This window comes from Girardinichthys multiradiatus, chromosome Y (genome assembly GCF_021462225.1).
Source record: "Girardinichthys multiradiatus isolate DD_20200921_A chromosome Y, DD_fGirMul_XY1, whole genome shotgun sequence".
NCBI lineage: Eukaryota > Metazoa > Chordata > Actinopteri > Cyprinodontiformes > Goodeidae > Girardinichthys > Girardinichthys multiradiatus.
Window position 1 is genome coordinate 1,916,409 of NC_061818.1, and position 20,264 is coordinate 1,936,672.

The 20,264-nt window shown below is 40.6% G+C and overlaps 1 protein-coding gene across 2 annotated transcripts in view; it reads right to left on the minus strand.

The window, feature by feature from the left end:
* Window positions 1–20,264, minus strand: part of si:dkeyp-72e1.9 (syntaxin-binding protein 4) — a 178,464-nt gene that overhangs the window by 85,146 nt on the left and 73,054 nt on the right. For both annotated transcript variants that reach the window (XM_047358074.1, XM_047358073.1), the window contains exons 9-10: window positions 9,790–9,896; window positions 8,979–9,120 (exon numbers count right to left, since the gene is read on the minus strand). In XM_047358074.1, the coding sequence (XP_047214030.1) occupies window positions 8,979–9,120; window positions 9,790–9,896 (249 nt within the window). The remainder of the gene's footprint in view (window positions 1–8,978; window positions 9,121–9,789; window positions 9,897–20,264) is intronic.

The following is a 20,264-nucleotide window of genomic DNA, read 5'->3' on the forward strand; positions in this document are numbered from 1 at the left end:
GCCAGGACAACTCGCCAGTCCGCTTCAGTATCAGCCCGTGAATCAACCCACACATCCACCTGCAGTGCAGGCTGATCTCACTCAGCACAGCGGCCCCAGCGGAGTGGAAGGTGTGATTATGCACCAGCCTACAGATGAGCAGCGACCGGGTTCATCAAAGGACCACAAAATACCTTTCCTCTCCTCTCCTGTTAGCTTTCCTGAGTTTACATGGCTACGAAGTGGAAGACAACGAGGACAAGATAAAAAAGAGGAAGAAGAGTATCAATGCCCTATGTTGGAAGTAGCCGGAACAAATGAGCCTCAGTTGGTGTTTCGACCGTGGACTGCAGCAGACATCCAAGCCAGTGCCGCGTTACTTCCGGATCCCGTAGGAGACAGAAGAAAGTTTGCTACGGAATTTAAAGCTTTATGCCATGAAATGAGACCTACCGGCACAGAAATTCGCCAGCTCCTTGCAGCAAAAATCAAACCTGGAGATTTAGTTGGTCTGAGATTGCCAGATCCTGCAGTGCGCCTTGGAGAGACAACTGGAGGTGAAAATGGTGATTTAAATCATCGTAATGGGCCATGGTATAATGCCATAGAACATTTGTGCACTGACTTGATCACAAACTTTCCACAGAGGAGTGATTGTGCAGTGCTACAACAAGTTAAACAACGTCCTGATGAGACTGTCGCTGATTTTCTTTACCGGATGGAAGAAGCGTTCAATAAACATTCAGGTATGGAGCGCCCTGCTGACTTTACTGTTTTGGGCCCCTGGGAAAAGATGCTGTGTGGATATATTATGGAAGGACTTCTCCCTGAGATCGCAGCACAAACTAAGACTCTTTATGTTGGTTGGAGACATGGGGTGCGTTTTGAGGAGCTGAAAAGACATGCTTTACACAGCGATGATGTTATCAACGACAGGAAGAAGAAAAAAGCGGACAAAAGAGAGACTGATTTGCATAACGCTGCCTTGACCCTGTACTGCAGTACAAATCAACGTGGTTCTTTTCCTCGAGGACGAGGCCGGTGACGCCGGGGCAGAGGTCGGGGAAGGGGACAGTGGTCCCGCTCCGATGCTTGCCATAAATGTGGAAAGTTGGGACACTGGAGGAATGAATGTCCAGAGAAACTGCAGCAGCCGGACATCGGTAACTGACGGGAGGAGGACGGGACCCTGGATCTGGCTGCCACTTGCATTGAGGAGGGGTCTCTTAAGGAGCGTGAGGTTTCACAAACACACACACAGTTGCATGATGATACTGATTCACATAGGTTGCTTACAGAGGCCATATTACACTTAGAAGGTGCCTCCGTAGTTTTACCAGGCACGTATCTCCATACACAGAACCCTGCTTTTAAAAGAATGCCTATGTTTTCTATGATGGTGATGGATGAAGAAATTTCTTTTGTTGTAGATTCAGGAGCGACACACTCTGTTTTATCAGCTAAATGTATCAAAGAGCAGCCAAAACTGAGTGGTCGATATGTTCATTCTGTCTCTGCTTCAGGTGAAACAGTTAGGGAAAGTTTTTCTGTTCCTCTAAAGTGTTGCACTCCACAGGGAGTGCAGTTAAAACATTCTTTTTTGGTGTCTCCTTTGTGTCCCTTAAATTTGATGGGTAGAGATTTGATGTGCAGATTAAATATTGCTATTATTTCAAACCCTGATGGACTGACAGTTCACACTCAAAAGGACTTTGACTATGACTATACTGCAGTACATTGGGCCCCAGAGCAACCTTTATATGCATATCAGTGGAAGCTTCCAGTTGGTCCTGTACTTCAACATTTTGTCACATTGGCAGTAAATGCTGTGACACCTGATAGTGAGATAATGAGTGCAGATGATCTGCATTGTACTTCACATGTAACTGAAGGACCTGATTTTGATTATGAGGACAGTTGGTACAAAGTTACAAATGAGAGAGTGCACCTCTCTGACATGTACTGGAATGATCACACAGCAGCTTTATCTGTGACTTTGACCTCTGAACAGCTGCATTTTTTTCAAGTTTCTGGTTCGGTGCCGCATGTATCATTGGCCAAGTCTGAAAATATGGAATGGAAGGATGTGGGGTTTTTTGTTAGATGTTGTCTCCTTGCCACGGATTGGAGGGAGACAGATGTCCCATATGTGTTTGTGTCTCCTTCTCAAAAGGCTTTTAAAAGACATTGTCCCACTGTTGTTTCCTGTAATCGTACAGTGCAACTGATTTCACATTCACATCTGTTTTTAGCTACGGCTTCTTCTGCGGATGCAGATCTTGAAAAGCTGCCTGATTCATTGTGGGCTGCTCACAAATATGATGTTGGTTTTATTACAGATTGTGAGCTAGTTGTTGTTACTCCTAAATCAAACTACAGGCCATGTCAGAAACAATACTTATTGAAGAAGGAAGCTTTGGAGGGAATTCGTCCTGTTTTTGATTCCCTCCTTAAAGCTGGGGTAATTGTACCCTGTCCAAATTCACCTGTGAGAACACCGTTGTTCCCTGTGAAAAAAATTAGGCCCCCTGGAGAGCCTGACGAATGGAGATTTGTCATGGACCTTCAGGCTGTCAACCAGTCTGTTGTGGCCCGTGCACCATCAGTTCCGAACCCTTCTACGATTCTGTCACAAATTCCACCAGAAGCTAAATATTTTTCAGTGATAGACCTGGCAAATGCGTTTTTTTCTGTCCCTGTACACAAGGACAGTCAGTATTGGTTTGCTTTTGAGTTTGATGGAAAGCCATATTGTTTTACTCGTCTTTGTCAGGGCTACACAGAGAGTCCAACTATTTTTAACACAGCTCTGAAGGACTCTTTGGCTGATTTGACTCTGTCTCCTGGAACTGTCCTTACACAGTATGTTGATGATTTATTATTATCAGCAGGATCAGAGGATCAGTGTAGGAAAGACACCTTGAAACTGCTTCAACATCTTCATAAAAAGGGTCACAAAGTTTCAAAATCTAAAATGCAGTTTGTACAGGAAGAAGTGACATTTCTTGGTCATGTTCTCTCACATAAAAGCAGAAAACTGTCCCCTCAGCGCATTGAAGCTGTTCTGAAAATCCCAAAACCTGTCACCAAGAAACAAATGATGTCATTTTTGGGTATGACAGGTTATTGCAGAGCTCACATTCTGAATTACTCTGAGCTGGAAGCGCCTTTGGCCAGTTTAATATATGGGAGGAGCTTGGCAGCTGCAGACAAGATTAAATGGACAGATGAGGCAGAACTGGCTTTCAATGATTTAAAAACAGCCCTGTCTTCTGCGCCTGCATTGGCTTTACCAAACTCTGACAAGCCATTTATTCAAATGTTGGATGAAAAATCTGGTTTCATGTCATCTGTGTTGTTCCAAACTCATGGTGATAAATTGCGACCTGTGGCTTATTATTCCAGTAAGCTTGATCCAGTTGCAGCTGGGCTGCCTGGTTGTTTGCGAGCTATTGCTGCAGCTGAGAAAGCAGTGTTAGCATCACGTGACGTTGTTGGATATAATCCATTGACAGTTTTTGTTCCACATTCTGTTTCCATCATCCTCCTGGAACAAAAGACGTCTCATCTATCAGCAGCAAGGTGGCTGAGGTATTCTTCAATATTATTGGACATGCCCAACATTACAATTAAACGTTGTAACACTTTAAATCCAGCTATACTTCTGCCTACTGAGGAGGATGGTGAAAGTCATGACTGCGCAGCTGTCTTAAATGTTGTTTGTACCCCTCGTCCTGACTTGCAAGACACCCCTTTGACTAACCCTGATCTTATCTTGTATGTAGATGGGTCTTCCTCCCGTTCTGCAGTAGGTCTGAACCAAGTAGGATTTGCAGTGTGCTCTGACTCAACTGTTTTGCGCTCAGGTCCTTTGCCAGCGCATTACTCAGCTCGAACAGCTGAATTAATTGCTTTGACTGAAGCTTGCAAGTTGGCAGAAGGAAAGACTGTGACTATTTACACAGACTCAAGATATTGTTTCGGAGTGGTGCATGATTTCGGGGCCTTGTGGAAACATCGCTCCTTTTTGAAATCAGATGGAAAACCTATCTTGAATGCTAGACAAGTGTCTGATCTTTTGGATGCTATTATGTTACCCGCACGTTTGGCTGTGGTTAAGTGTGCTGCGCACACAGGACAGTCTGATTTTGTTTCTAGGGGTAATGCAGCCGCGGACTCAGCAGCAAAAACCGCAGCTTTGAGGCCTTTCTCCTCAGATGAAACTTTTCTTTCTCTGACTGATCCACAAGCTGTCACTGTTCCTGAAATGCAATCTTTTGCTACTTCACAGGAAAAAGAAAAATGGCGAAGAGCTGGGTGTATCTTTAACAGCAGTTCTGGCTGGCATGTTTCTGATGGTAGACCATGCCTGCCTAAACATTTTTTTCCCTGGTTTGCTAAATGGACGCATGGATTGGATCATGTGTCCAAAGGGGGAATGCTGGATATGGTTAAAAAATACTGGTATACAAATGGGTTTTCAGTGGTAGCTGAAAATTATTGTAAAAGATGTTTGATCTGTGCTTCTCACAACCCCTCGAGGGTTCCTGCACAATCACAGGCGGCATATCCACCTCCACGGTTCCCATTTCAGCATTTGATGATGGATTTCATTGAGTTGACACCTGCTGAAGGGAAGAAATATTGTTTAGTGGTCGTGGACATGTTTTCTAAATATGTTGAAGCGTTTCCAACAAAACATGCAGACAGCAGTGCTGTAGCGAAGTCTTTGTTGACAGAGATTCTTCCCCGTTGGGGGGTCCCAGAGGTGATTTCCAGTGATAACGGGACACATTTTGTCAACAAAGCTTTGCAAAAAATTAGTAAGCTTCTAGGTTTCCAGTTGAAGACACATTGTGCTTACCACCCACAATCAGGTGGAGCAGTAGAACGAGAAAATGGAACAATAAAAAATAAGTTGGCTAAATGCTGTGAAGAAACAGGGTTGTCCTGGCCAAAAGCTCTCCCTCTGGTTCTTATGTATATGCGGATGAGAAATAGATCCAGAGCTAATTTGAGTCCTTTTGAAATCCTTTTTGGGAGACCTGCAAATACAGGGGGAAGACCGAGTACTAACCTAAGCACACTAACAACTGCTCATTTTGAACATTCCATGTTGGAATATTGTAAGGTTCTGTCACGTTCTCTCTCTCTCTCTCATCAGACGGTGAAAGCTGCCTTACCCCCAGTAGCTGACAGACCCCTGCACCAGTTTCAGCCAGGACAGTGGGTGCTGATTAGAGATGCCAGGAGACGTCACTGGAGAGACAAGCGGTGGAGAGGTCCGTTTCAAATTCTGCTGGTGACTCACACTGCCGTAAAGGTCCAGGAACGTGACACCTGGGTCCATTTTACGCACTGCAAGGTGTTCACTGGAACACCACCCGAGCAGCATCCTGGTTCTGAACCTCCTACCTAGAGGAGCTTCCAACGACCGCCCACCTGTACCAGACTGGTAACAGGGCAGCTTGAAGCACAGAAGCCACTCAGGAGAGGCAGCAGGATTTTTGTTTTTTTTTAAGTTGTTTATAATTTGTTTTCTTTGAGAAAAAACTGTTTGCTTTCTATACCAGAAGAAAGGACATTCCACTTCAAGGTCACGATGCAGTTAAATGGAAGATGGTCTGTTCTGATGCTAATGATTGGTATTTCAAGTATTTTTATAACTCTTGTGTTCATTTGGGAAAAGGTGCAGCAAAGACAATGTAAGGCTAATTTGAGGAATTGTGCTAATAATACTCATCAGCTGATTCGAAGAGAGATCCATCACTTTTCTGACTACTATGATCATGCTGATAATGTCTGGTGGCAACTAATGCATCAAACTGTGAGGAAGATAAGAAATGATAGTTGCTATGTTTGTTGTTTGATTCCACATGCTATTAATGATCAACCATTTTTGGTACCAGTTCCTATTGATACTGCTTATACTCTAGCTACTTTCTTTCCAGATAACCGGTTGGTGGAGGTCATTTTTCCTTGGGTGAGGAATTATGCTGTACGGAAAAGCAGAAATGTTGGTAAATTTTCTAGTGAGACTAATTTAACGTGTGCGTCTACAGGAACTCTTTATAGATTTCGGGGTAATAGAAATCCAATTAAAGATCCAGATATTTGTATTGCTCAGGAGGAAAGCACACCTTATTTCCTTGGAAAGACGGTGGGTTGTAAAACTATTATACCAGTTTCATGTGCCTTGACCCACATTAATACATCTAGACCTTGTCCTGTCAGAACTGATCCTTATACTATTTCAGAATCTTTGGCTCCAGATCCTTTTGTGTTAACTCTTAATCTTACAGCCTTACCGAATGGAAGTCAATTGTATGGCATGGCAGGTAAATTAACCAGGGTTCTTGTTACTTTTCCTAGTAGAGATGGGTTCTCGTGTCCTAAGAACATGGTTTGGATGTGTGGAAACAGATCATATCTGTATCTGCCTGCTAATTGGTCTGGAGTATGTTATCTAGCTCATTTACTACCTACAGTCATGACTTATGATTCAATCAGCCCATTATTAGAGAGGAAGACAATGCTCAAACGGCAAAAGAGAGCTAGGATCCCACATTGGAAAGGGATTTTGGGTACAATTTTTCCTAATTATGGTGCTGCTAACGCCGCCCATAGGATTAATGAGTTGTCAGTTGAGTTAGAAAATCTTACTGCTTTATCTGAGGAAGGGGTCACTGTTCTAACTATGGAGCAGCAGGCTATAAGAACTATGAGTTTGCAAAATAGAATGGCTTTGGATTATCTGTTAGCTGAGAGGGGTGGCGTTTGTCATTTAATTGGGGAACAATGTTGCACTTTTATTCCCGATGTGTCTAAGAACATGACGAGTATCCATGATAAGTTTGAGGACTTGCTGACGACCCAACAGAAGGAGAATATGAGTTCCTCTTGGAATCCTTGGTCTTGGTTCTTTACTGGTGGATGGACATCTTGGTTAGTAAAGATTGGAGTGATTCTTTTATGTTTCTTTTTGATTTTGATGTTTCTTTCATGTTGTATTATTCCAATGGTTAGGGGACTGGTGATGAGACTGGTACGTTTTTCTGTGTTGCCTGTTGATAAGGATGTGAACTTAATTTCTGTTTGTCATGATTGTGATGATTCTGCATTTGAGGTGACAGATGGTATGGATACCGATGGATTTTATGTTGCTTAAGATGCTTTAATGATGTGCTTACTCTAAAGTGTTTGGGGAGTTATTACTGATGTTCAGCATTTTAGTGGTATATATAGAGATTTGGAGTTTTTTTTTTTTTAAGTGTTGTTATCCTTATTGTTTTAGCTTTGTTTTGGTTGTAATTTGAGAACAGTAGATCTTAGGGGAAGCCATGAAATAACACATGTATGGGTTATATATTCTTTTCTTTTATTAGTTTTACTTTGATTATGAGCTTGGGTGCTGGTTTTGTAGAATTTTCTTTTAGTTTTGTGATTATCTTGTAATCAGAAGAAAGGAGTGTAATGGAAAATTCTTTTAAAGTGCTCTGATATTCCCTTCACCTCTCTCATTTGTTTCTGTGTTGTATCACTCACAGGTGACCTTCCATCTACCTCTCACCTCTGACCTCTGTGTTTTATTAGTGTTCTGTTATTTAGAGCAGATGGACTCTAAATTCAAATGCTGGAGAGTTTTATGGTTAACACTTCCTGAAGTGTATATTTCAAGGGAAGGTAGATGGGTGGCCTCATAAATAACTTTGTTAACTCTGACCCGGGGAGGGTCTAGGGGCCATATTTCTAAAACTCCTTGAAGTTGAGATAACACCCTCATTTTTAGTATAAATACTGTTTGTGATTTCTGTTCGTTGCTCTGCTTAACTGACTTGCTCGGTGACAGAGTCATTCAAACGCTGAATGCCTTTGAATAAAACTTATTAAGACAAAGTCCGGATTTTCACTTCTTGTGAGTCAACTTCTCTCCACTTTGATAAGAAATTCCACAACACTGCACTATCACACTCATGTTGTGCCCCATGTAAGGGGTCTTTGTGGACCTTTGAGTGCAGGGCAGATTCATGTGACTGCGTTGGCTGTGCACACAGAAAGAGAAAATAATAGCATCAGTCTGAGTGTAGCACCAAACCCACTAAAGATCAAGAACACAACGGGTCAGCCAGGTCATGAGGGGAAGAAGAGAACTTGTTTTACCGAAATATAGTGAGGTGAGGTCTGCTGTTTTCCCACTGGGGGAACATTTCTTTTTTAGGGACAATCAGATAGAAAAATTGCATTGATACTGATAGTGTGGGCACTGATGTTAAAGAGCAATGCATTTAAATTCTACTAAACATTTTTAACATTTTAACATAACAAACTTACTGCTTTTGGGGAATCATAAGAGCACAGTGTGTATAGTTAAAACAGTTAAATCTAATGTCAGCTGATGGTGATTTCAAAAGTCTTAGTAAGAATAGTGAAATTATTGCATTTATTTATGAATAGAATGTTCAGGGTCAGTTTTAGTTTGTTTCATAACATATGCTTCCAAGTCTACTGATGGAAAAAGGACTCATTGTGTAACATTAGGGTACCTCATGGGTTATAAACTGAAACAGGAACAAATAAGTCTGACTAACAAATGTCTACATTTGTAGTATTTTTAAGAATCAACCAACAACAAACACATTAGATTTCTCTAATGGATCTCTTCTTACTTTGGACAAATCAGTGGTTTTTAACCATTAAATGCATCTAAGGTTTAAGAAAATTCAAGTCTGATTCAGTGACTTCGGTAATTGGGAACCATGTTAGTCGAGCTGATATTTACGCAGCCAAGAGCCACTGTCTGCTGCTCACTGGGGGCTGATCACCCCTAAAAATTTTATTCTAGAATTGCCCTTTGCTGGAAAATCTTCTGAAAACAACCATAAGAAATTTTGTTTTACTAAAAATATTTCTGGTTTTACATCCCCATTGTTCTTGCAAAAGTAATAAAATGCAATGTTATGTGTAATACCCTGACAAAGCAGACTTGTCATGAACCTGACCTCAGGTGATCTAATGTGAACCTTTAGGCGTCCAGAGTTGTAGCTGTTGCCTGCGGCTCGCTGAACTCCATTATGGAGCGATGTACTGCTTGGAAAAATACCTTTTCCTGGGATGAAGGCTATTTCCACAGTATTGTCTTGGCTGGAGAGAAGAAAAAAAAAAGAGATGTAGAGATGGCTAAAATATGCGAACATAAAAGCAAACACATCACTGGCCCGAAAGCACAAACAATTCCATTTTAATACTTGAATTTAGGGCTGCACGGTGTAGCAGTTGGTAGCACTGTTGCCGTGCAAGAAGGTCCTGGGTTCGACTCCCAGCCAGGGTCTTTCTGCATGGAGTTTGCATGTTCTCCCCATGCCTGTGTGGGTTCTCACCGGGTACTCCGGCTTCCTCCCACAGTCCAAAGACATGCCTGTTAGGTTAATTGGTCTCTCTAAATTGCCCTTAGGTGTGTGAATGAGTGTTGTTTGTGTGTTGCCCTGCGATGGACTGGCGACCTGTCCAGGGTGTACCCCGCCTCCCGTCCATAGACTGCTTGAATTAAAAAATGAATGCACTCCTACTTTAATAAGAACATTTGAATATCATTGTATGTGTTTGCCAGCTGCAGCTAATCACAACAAGGTTTTTTGTAATTGTTGAATTTAATGTATTTTTCTATTTAAATGATTTATAGATCAGTGCAAAAGAAAGAGGAATAATCCTTTGGAAATGGTCGGGTACAAGCAGTTTTAAAACCTCAGTTGTGGAAGAGACTAATCTCCACTGCCCTGCTTTAAGTTAACAAGGAATGTTATCTAAACTCACCTGTATTTAACTTTGTTTAGCATGCCTTTCGCCTCCTCATGGGTTACACCAATCAAAGACTCCTTGTTGATGGCAATGAGCTGATCTCCCGGTCTCAGGCGACCATCCTGCAGAGACAGACGGACTCTTTAAATCCAGTGAGATGAAGATAATCGCAAGCGCCCTCTTTTCCTTTGATGGCTGATTCTGTTAAATTAGATTTCCAAATAGTTTTTAGCAGTGCCTGCAGGACTCTACAAAGAATCTATAAAAAATTGAGCATCTCAGTGTTACTATGTAACCGATTTCTTCTTTTAATTTTTGTCAGGTATGTTTCTAATTTCATAAATTTGGAGCTGGTAGATCTTCAGTATGGAGATCATCTTAGATTTACAAGCACTTCTAAATGTGATTTCCTCTGTTTTGATGCAGTTATAACAGCAATAAATGAGTTGATGCAAAACGATAATTAAACTTAGTTGGAATTTATTCAACTGACAGTTTTTAATTAGAGATTCTTCACCTGTTTAAAGTGCCCAAAAATTACTTGCTGTGAACAAGCCCTAATTAGATCAAACTGAATTAAACAATGTCAGTCTAGTGGTGAATTCAACACTGTCAAAGTCCATCTTCTGTGAATTATTTTGGGATTATATGTGACAGAACAACGCAAAGTAGCACATTATTGTGAAGCAGGACAATGATTCATTGTTTCTAAAACTGAAATGTGTGATTTGGAATTAGGTCTGGACTTTGACTAGCTCATTCTAACACATGAAAAGTGAATGGTGAAAAGCTAGCACTGCTTTCCACCATAAGTTCAGTTTTAGTCTCATCTGATTAGAGCATCTTCTTCCATGTTTGTTGCATCTCTACATGTTTTGTGACAAGCTGCACACAGGACATCCTATGGCGTTCTTTCAACAATGGCTCTCTTCTTCCATAAAGCCCAGATTTGTGGAGTGCATAAATTAGAGTTGTCCTATCAAAATATTCTCCCACCTGAGCTGTGGATCTCTACAGCACCACCAGAGGTACTCTGATTAATGCCTCTGTCAGTTTAGGTGGATGGTCATGTCTTGGTATGTTTGCAGCTGTGCCATATTCTTGTTCAGCTGAGATTACATTACACCCAACTAGACTTTATTCACTAATTAGATGATTCTTAAAACATAATTAAGGGGTATCAGAGTAAAGAGAGCTAAATAGAAATGCATGCCATACAAGGCACTACTTTGTGTCGGTATGCCACAAAAACACCAATAAAATGTATTAATGTTTGTGGTTGTAATGTGCCAAAATGTAAAATCGTCCAAAGGGTATCAATATTGTACAAAAGCATAGAATACCCTATTACCGATTGTACATGATGCTTTCAGAGGAGCCATTAATACTTTTTAATACCAAACGTGCAGCATCTTTAAATAAGAATAATGTCATTTGAAGAATTTAATTAATTACTGAAAGCCATAAAAAAAGGCTCTTTTGTTAACATAATCCCAAATGGTTTTAGTGCTTTTTAAAGGTTTATCCAGGAACTAAAGTCGATTTAGGCAGCAGCTTGTTACACTACACACTTTTTATAGTCAAGGACTAAAAATCGTGAATCAGAAAATTTGACAGCAACATGACATGATTACATGATTGTGCTCTAAAATCCAGACACATGTAAACATCTACAGTACAAAAGTTCTGATCCCACCACAAGAGGGTGACTAGGGTTAGCGAAGGACTCCAGTGTGATGCATGTGCTAAAAAGCCTTCATCAAAACAGAACAAATCATAGAGTGCCATATATTATATATAGTATATACTGTAAACTATCACATTGATGTTCACATTACTCACTGTTAGACATGCAAACCTATTTCTCTTGTTTTGCAGGGTGGTTCTACAGTTCATATAAATGCATTGCTGCATAATCCTTCTGCTGACTCATCACATAGAAAGTCACATCCCATGAGATGCTGGCTCACTATATATGACACAAGGGATTAAGAGTAAACATTTACAGGAAAGGGGCAACCTGGTGCAATGAGTAGGAGAATGTTGTTAGTGGCTGTTCTCGTACAGCATGCTTTCAAAAAACAGACAATGAGTTTAACAGACTTAATGTATGAGTGAGGTTTGACTTCTTTTTGCCTGTTCAGCTAGAGTTGGGAGATTTTAAATTTGTAGGTCAGAGGAAAAAAATGCTGTCAAAGGAATCCAAATCTCTGCTGCACTAAGACTGTAGGAAAAAGGAAAATGAAGCGTAGGAGATGTTTTATTTAAAATAGTCGTGCAGCCAACTTTCAGTAAAACAAAACAAGATAATATTACAGGCTCTCTGGCTAAATTTGACATCTGATGGAGCAACATCTTCTCAACAGAGTCCTGTTGAAATATCCCTAATTAGGTTGCTGATGCTGATCATGCCTGAAATTAAGACAAAATGGAAAAGGGAAAAAAACATGATATCTGGCTATAGTCCAGGGTGGATTTCAAAAGAAGGCAGGATAAGCCTAAACCCCCACATGGCTGCATTGAAAGATAACCATGATTTAAAAAGTAAAGGCAATCAATGACAAGAAGCTATAATAGTGAAGCTCAGTCATTCTCTTATGGTTGCAGTGTTGGCGTTGGAGACTAAACATTGATTTTCTTCTGGATTTCTTTCTTTTATCTTTAGTGTAGATGAAGATGTAATGTTAGAGTATGAAAGGTCAGCACATGATTTTGAGGTTTTCCAAAGGCAGGGAATACTCTGAAGGCTTTCTGGCAGCCAGTAAGTGCCACCTGTTTGAGGGGTGACTGTATCAAGGATGAGTTCTTGTCAATAAAGTCTTTGAGGAAGAACATTGTGGCTTAAAAGATGGAGTTTTACAAAGAAGAGAAACCTAAATCAGTAATGGGGTCTGCAGATGGCAATAACAATCACAAGGTGAAAAGTTTAGGAAAGGCGATGGAGTCTGAGGCTTTTAAAGCCCAAGTCATACCTCCCAGTTTGCTCTACTGCCCGCGAGACTTCAAAGCATGTCTGATGTAAATTTCATTATGTGTAGCCATCCACTAGGCTCTGACTCTCTGAGGGCATCCATGTGCAGCCCGGATTTTTGTAATCACACTGGCCATATCCACCATTAGGCACAATAATAGCACTAGTCAGAGGATGGCACCAAACCCACAGCAGATAACTAAAAAATGAGTTAGATCATGAGCAGAAAAAGAAAAACAACAATAACGTTTTTGTAGTATTTTTTGTAGTTTTTCTAATTTGTTGTACCCATAATTGTTGTCTGAGAAGCCCAACAGATTTACTTTCATAAGTCGAGCTTTGCAGCTAATGCTGTAATGCTCCACTTGATATACAGGGGTTGGAAAATGAAACTGAAACACCTGTCATTTTAGTGTGGGAGGTTTCATGGCTAAATTGGACCAGCCTGGTAGCCAGTCTTCATTGATTGCACATTGCACCAGTAAAAGCAGAGTGTGAAGGTTCAATTAGCAGGGTAAGAGCAGGGTTGCTCAAAATATTGAAATGCACACAACATTATGGGTGACATACCAGAGTTCAAAAGAGGACAAATTGTTGGTGCACGTCTTGCTGGCGCATCTGTGACCAAGACAGCAAGTCTTTGTGATGTATCAAGAGCCATGGTATCCAGGGTAATGTCAGCATACCACCAAGAAGGATGAACCACATCCAACAGGATTAACTGTGGACGCAAGAGGAAGCTGTCTGAAAGGGATGTTCGGGTGCTAACCCAGATTGTATCCAAAAAACATAAAACCACGGCTGCCCAAATCACGGCAGAATTAAATGTGCACCTCAACTCTCCTGTTTCCACCAGAACTGTCCGTCGGGAGCTCCACAGAGTCAATATGCACAGCCGGGCTGCTATAGCCAAACCTTTGGTCACTCATGCCAATGCCAAACGTAAGTTCCAATGGTGCAAGGAGCACAAATCTTGGGCTGTGGACAATGTGAAACATGTATTGTTCTCTGATGAGTCCACCTTTACTGTTTTCCCCACATCCGGGAGAGTTACGGTGTGGAGAAGCCCCAAAGAAGCGTACCACCCAGACTGTTGCATGCCCAGAGTGAAGCATGGGGGTGGATCAGTGATGGTTTGGGCTGCCATATCATGGCATTCCCTTGGCCCAATACTTGTGCTAGATGGGCGCGTCACTGCCAAGGACTACCGAACCATTCTTGAGGACCATGTGCATCCAATGGTTCACGCATTGTATCCTGAAGGCGGTGCCGTGTATGAGGATGACAATGCACCAATACACACAGCAAGACTGGTGAAAGATTGGTTTGATGAACATGAAAGTGAAGTTGAACATCTCCCATGGCCTGCACAGTCACCAGATCTAAATATTATTGAGCCACGTTGGGGTGTTTTGGAGGAGCGAGTCAGGAAATGTTTTCCTCCACCAGTATCACGTAGTGACCAGGCCACTATCCTGCAAGAAGAATGGCTTAAAATCCATCTGACCACTGTGCAGGACTTGTATATGTCATTCCCAAGACGAATTGACGCTGTACTGGCCGCAAAAGGAGGCCCTACACCATACTAATAAATTACTGTGGTCTAAAACCAGGTGTTTCAGTTTCATTGTCCAACCCCTGTATATAAAAAGAAACTTTATTAGAAACTGCTTTGAGATTATTTCAATTGTAATGGAGATGGTGTCATAGTTTGGCTTCTTGTTGGACCAAAATGCAGAGAAGAACCCCTGAAACTCGAGGTTTTCAGGTAAGTTGAGTCTTTATTATCCATGGCAGGACACAGACAGGGTAGCCAACACAGAAGATCTCACATACACATAACATAAGGGGGAATCAATGACAAACATGACAAGACAATCAGGGGAAAACACAGAACAGGTGTGGGCTTGGGGTGGAGGGAGACAGAAAACAAAGGACTAGACTAGGTAATATAACAAAAACACAAGCAGTTATGACAGATGGAGACCGAAATGAAAAGGGAAAAAAGAAGCAAGAAAGAGAGAGAGGCAGGCAAAAAGGAAAAAGGGAGAGAAGGAGAAAAGAATGGAGGAGAGAAAGAAGGATGAAGAGATTACAAGATAAAACCCTGCTTGCTTCTACACCTGCAGAAACATATATTATAACAGCATTGTTACTAAATAGTACACGGGACTAATAAATGCAAGATGTATTTAGTGGTAACTGTGCCTCAATATAGAACATGTATGTATTTGTTAACACCTGAATCTAAACATCTGTGGGTTTAAGTGTGAGCGTGCTTGTGTATACAAGGTCTCTCCATAAAAATATGCAATAGCGAGTGTGAAGAGCCACAGACCTGCTCCCCTGGACCACAGACAGACAGAGGAGATCCGAGCCACAGACCTCCAAAGATCCCCCAGAGCACAAGAACCCCAGGAGAACCACCGCTAGGACTGTAACCACCCCAGAGAAGAACAGGGGAGAGTCCCAGGGGAACCACCCAGCAGCCACAGTGCAGAAGCCACAGGGAGCTGCAGCAACGAGCCCACAGGCCCCGCCGACAGCTGTCTATGCCAGGGCAGATCAAAGCCTGGACCCAGTGACTAGAGACCCCAGAACACATCACACCCCCCAAGCAGAGGCCTGACAGAGCCCAGGGGTCCAGGCCCCAGCAAGCAGCCAGCCCGGGACACCGAGAACCACAAGCACACCAGCGGGCAGAGACACCAACCACCAGCAGGGAGTGTGGCAGGGAGGAAACAGGCTCCACATTTGATGGCTGGCCTAAACTGATCCAGGAGAGGGAGCAGCCCAGGACCTAACTTGACACAAAACAGGTACACACAGTCACAATCACACATTCCCACCCTCATGCGTACTGTGATGGAAATTCTTGCAGTAAGCATTTCACAGTGTATGATTTTTTTTATCTTACTCCTCAGAACATCTGTGTTAGGGAGTAAGCTGTAAAGCCATTATCAGATGTTTAATGGTTCAGACCCATCTTTAGGACAATGTCAGGAAGGGCAGTTAGGTCTGTTTCTAGATAACCTTGTCACTGTTGAACTGAAGAAGGGTTGGGGTCATGAACATGGACTCTTTGCAGTTGAGATAACATTGTCTTGTTCTGGTATAAATACTGTGTGAAAATAGCGTTCGGGGCTCTGTTCAACTGACTTGCTTGGTGACAGAGTCATTCAAATGCTGAATGCCTTTGAATAAAACTTATAAAGACAAAGTCTGGATTTTCTCTTGTTATGAGTCAACTTCTACCCACTTTGATAAGAAAATTCCACAACACTTTTGGCGTCACGAACAGGATCTGACGTGCCAGAGGAGACCGCGGGAGGGGGACACGGACGCCTGGCCAGCCTGGAGACGTTGTCCTCAGTCCACCTCCATATTACGGTGGTGGAGTCCGGGTGTCCGCCTGCGGCTTCTGGCTGATTAGATCCGAACTATTTGTCTTCAAATATATCTGGGTGAGAAGTTGCTCTGTATGATATAATGTATATTATTATTTTTTTATTACACATTAACCATCATCTCCTAACTAATTAATTAGGTTCCAGAGTTGCGAGAGGGAGGACATCAGCTGAGGGTCCAGTTACCCTGCAAAAGGAATGGCAGGGAGGTTCTCATTGGTAACAATGGGATAAAGCAAAACACAGGGTTTTGCGGGTGGTTTTTAGCAATTTTCTACACCTCATAAAGGAGAAAAGCCAGTGGGCAGACGTACCGCTGAACAGGTAAAAATAAATGGTTCCGGAACCTTGAGGCATCAGGGGTGTCTCCTTCTTCATACTCTGATTTATAAAATAATGAAAGGAAAAAGTGGGGATGATTGTGTTAAATGTGCTTTAATTTGGAAGATAACATTGGTTTTTCACAGCGTGGACGTTTGAGTGTAAATAAGTTAAATAGTTTAAAAAGTTTCAAGTAAAACAGTTGATGGAAAAATAAAACAAAACATAAGATTAAAAAGCACAGAGTGCATCAATTAAGGGGTTAAAGAGTTAAAATTTTCCTGAAGGAAGTTTCGTTTGTCTTAAATATTGCGATCAGTCGGAAAATAAGGTAAAAGTGAAAAGGGACATTAGAGAGTCGAAAAGAAAGTTGTTTTAGAAAGGAGTATAGTGCATGTTGTGGAAGGAAGTGACAGGCAGGGGGACAACTGACTGACTGACTAATAATATTTCTGTGTCCAAAATCTGAACCTATACTAAACTTTTCTTTTGCCTCTCTCACACACAAATACACACATATATGGGATTTGAGTTCAACATCTGCGTTTTTGAGTCTGGATTTTAGAAACCTGCCCTTCTCCATGGCTACTCCACCAGAGACGCTTCTCCAGCACGGCCTGAAAGAGAGAGATCTGCCTTCCTGTTGAAAATCACAGTGTGACTTTCTACAAGAAAAAAAAAACGAAACTCAGAAGAAGTCTGGACCCACTGAGATGGACAACGATCCATGCTGTTTGCAAGAGCCAGAAGAGTGATACACTGGATTTATATTGAAAGCATCTTGTGCGGGCAGAAGAGAAACCGGAGCAAAGTTTCTTCTTTCTCCCTCCTGGAGAAGTTAAAGTGGACAATGAAGGATTGAATGTCTCACCAACAGACCTGGGAAGGGCCTGGTTGTTTTTTGGACTGATAGAGGACTGTGTGCCTGACAGTCTGACTCTGGAGCGATTTAGAAACTGATGGGGGTAACGTACTAACACACACACATTTGCATAAATCTTTTCCTATTTTCTGCAATGAAGAACGCTTATTAACCGCTGCTCATGTGACGCTTGCTTGACGTTGACAGATATAGCGGGTTAAAATATTATTTTAGGGTTAGAAAAGTATCTTTAAAAGGGTGATAACTTAACTCATTTGATACTTTCCAGTTAATTCTTTTAGAGAAACAAGTTCTCTTTCGTCGTGGAATATTCAGGGTCAATTATTATAGTTATTAAAAGTTATTAAAAAGCAGAGGAAGTTACACCATCTCCAAAACTCAGCAGTAACCAAGTGTTTCTATGTTATTCTCAGGACAGATCTCATGAAGGAGTATTTTTAAAACCCAGCGCATGCGTAAAACCTGATGGGTTTCTCCTTCAGATATTATTTTCTGTTGTCAGAGTTTGTATCCCATAAATCTAATGGGTAGAGACCTCATTAAAACAGGCTTAGTTCTACTGCAGATGGTCTTCATACAGTTTCTGACACAGTATTTACAGTTTGGTGCAGTTTTTGTCCGCAAGTGCTAACTGACGCTTGTGGAAAGTACAAATTCATTGTTTTTCACAGCAGCTGCTGGGAAGAGGTTATATTAGGTTTTTTCTTCCCTCTTCTGATTCATGCAGCGTGTTGATTTACACTGTACCTTATATCAGGTCCTGACAAAAACTATGAAAGGTTTGGTTCTGCAGGTTCTTTTTTCTCCCTTTGGAGAAGGAAAGGACACCTGATCAGTTCTGTGTTGCATAGAAATATTAAAACACTTGTTGTTTTCTAAGATATCACCAGCTAAAAACTTTTAAAACTTTTGAGAGTAATTAGTTTTGTTAAACACATTTCCCTTGGTAAAACAAACCTTTAAAATGAGTATGAAAAATGGGGTTATTTAGAAAGAATCTGATTGGACAGTGGTACCACACAAAAATTAAACTAATCTCATGTTTCCTAAAAGACTCTGCATGAAAAGGCCTTCAGAACCGTGGAGTTATTTTCCACCACAGTAACAAGTTTTTTTAAGCATGCTTTTTCTTTATTTTAAAACAGATATGGTTTTTTGTTTTTGGCTTTTTAGCATAAAGTTTTTCTGAAGCTTCTTATGAACTGTGTTAAGAGCTAATATGATCTGAGGTAAATTAGGAGCTGTGAACTAGTGATTTTAAATCTGATTATTGTCCAAGCAGAAATAATATATTTAGCCAATCCTTCAATCTCTGCAGAAAGTTAACACCATTGTTCAATTCAGTAGTACTCAACTTGTGGTTCCTGGACTCCTGAAACCCGTATGCCATAGATTTTGGGTCCATAAAATTATAATATTTAATTAAAGGTAGACCGATTACTTATTAAAATAGATCTAAGCCATTGATGAGTTCCAGTCATTTGATGGCTTTGAAATGCAATAATACTCAAAAATTTCTACTCTGGGGAACACAGATTGGGATTGAAGAGTTTGGTTTTGGAACCAAGGTTAGGATTTTTATAACAGAATCAAGACAAGTAAAATCCTTCATTTTAGGAAAAGAAAATAAATAAAGGCTCTCTCAATACTAAAGAGGACGGTCGGCTCAAACTCCAGTCTCCTTGTTTGATTTCTTAGGGTTTAAAGATTAAAGGAATACATAGGAGTACAAAGGTACACAAGGTGATTTCAGATTACTAAGAGATAAATTATTGGAACATTAGCATTTGGATTGTAAAAGAGGGGTTCTAGTAATAAGTTTTCCCCAACTCTCAAAATTTAAATAGCCAAATTGAAGAAAAGGATGTTTGTTCTTTTTTAAACTGTTTGTGGGAAAAAGTCCAGTTTGGAGACAAGCTTCTTATCTTAATTTCTGATTAAGTCAAACACTGCAGTTTTGTTTAGTTTGGGTAAAAATGTCAATGCTGACTTTTCTAATTTCCCCTCGGGGATCAATAAAGTATCTTTGAATTTGAATTGAATTGAATTAAAATACTTCTTTGCATTTAACTTGAAATTCTGCAATATAGCTGTAATCAAATTGAGTCAAACAAAAAGAGAATTATAACTCTCAGAATTGTAGTTATTATTACAGAGTTACAGTACAAAGAATTAGCAAAAGGTTTCAGCATCAGTAAATTTGGATTCATTTAAGAGAAAACTGTTGCTGTGCTTCTAAATACTTTGAGATTTTTTGGACTATGTGCACTCATTTTTTAAAAGAAGATTATCATAACAACATTGATCAATTATAGCATTAAAAGATATGGCTGAGAAGACATATTCTGAAAAGAGATTGTTAAAAATTTCTTTGAATTCTTGAAGCTTCAAATTTGGCCATTTGTCTGTCTTTGATGTTTTGTCTTTGTTTTGTTGGAATTAATGTTTGTTTATATGTTGCATGAAACAATAATCCATGTTTAGAATAATGTTTCTAAATCTCAGATTGATTAAACTTTGAGTTTTCAAGAGAGATAAGAAGCAGCTTGTTTCTGAGGCTGCCAATCAAAGGTTAGTTCTGCCTGACTCCGCCCACCTACCAGGTTGGTTCATGCCTTTGTTGTCATGGTAACGCTCAGCACCTCCCTTCCTGAGTTTTAACACTGTTTAAGAGACAATAGAATCAAAATGCTTGTAGTGATTGTTGCCTTAAAAACATGTTTTTTTTTTTTTTGTATAATGATTAAGGATGTAGGATGACTTTAAGATTTATTTGTTTTATTACTAAAAGGTTAATGAAATAGTTTAAACTAGTTTGAAGAATTAGTTTTGCATGCAAAATCATTGGTGATTTATTAGATTGAAAGTTTCCCTGGTACCATTAAAACTAGCTGACAGTTCAAGATAT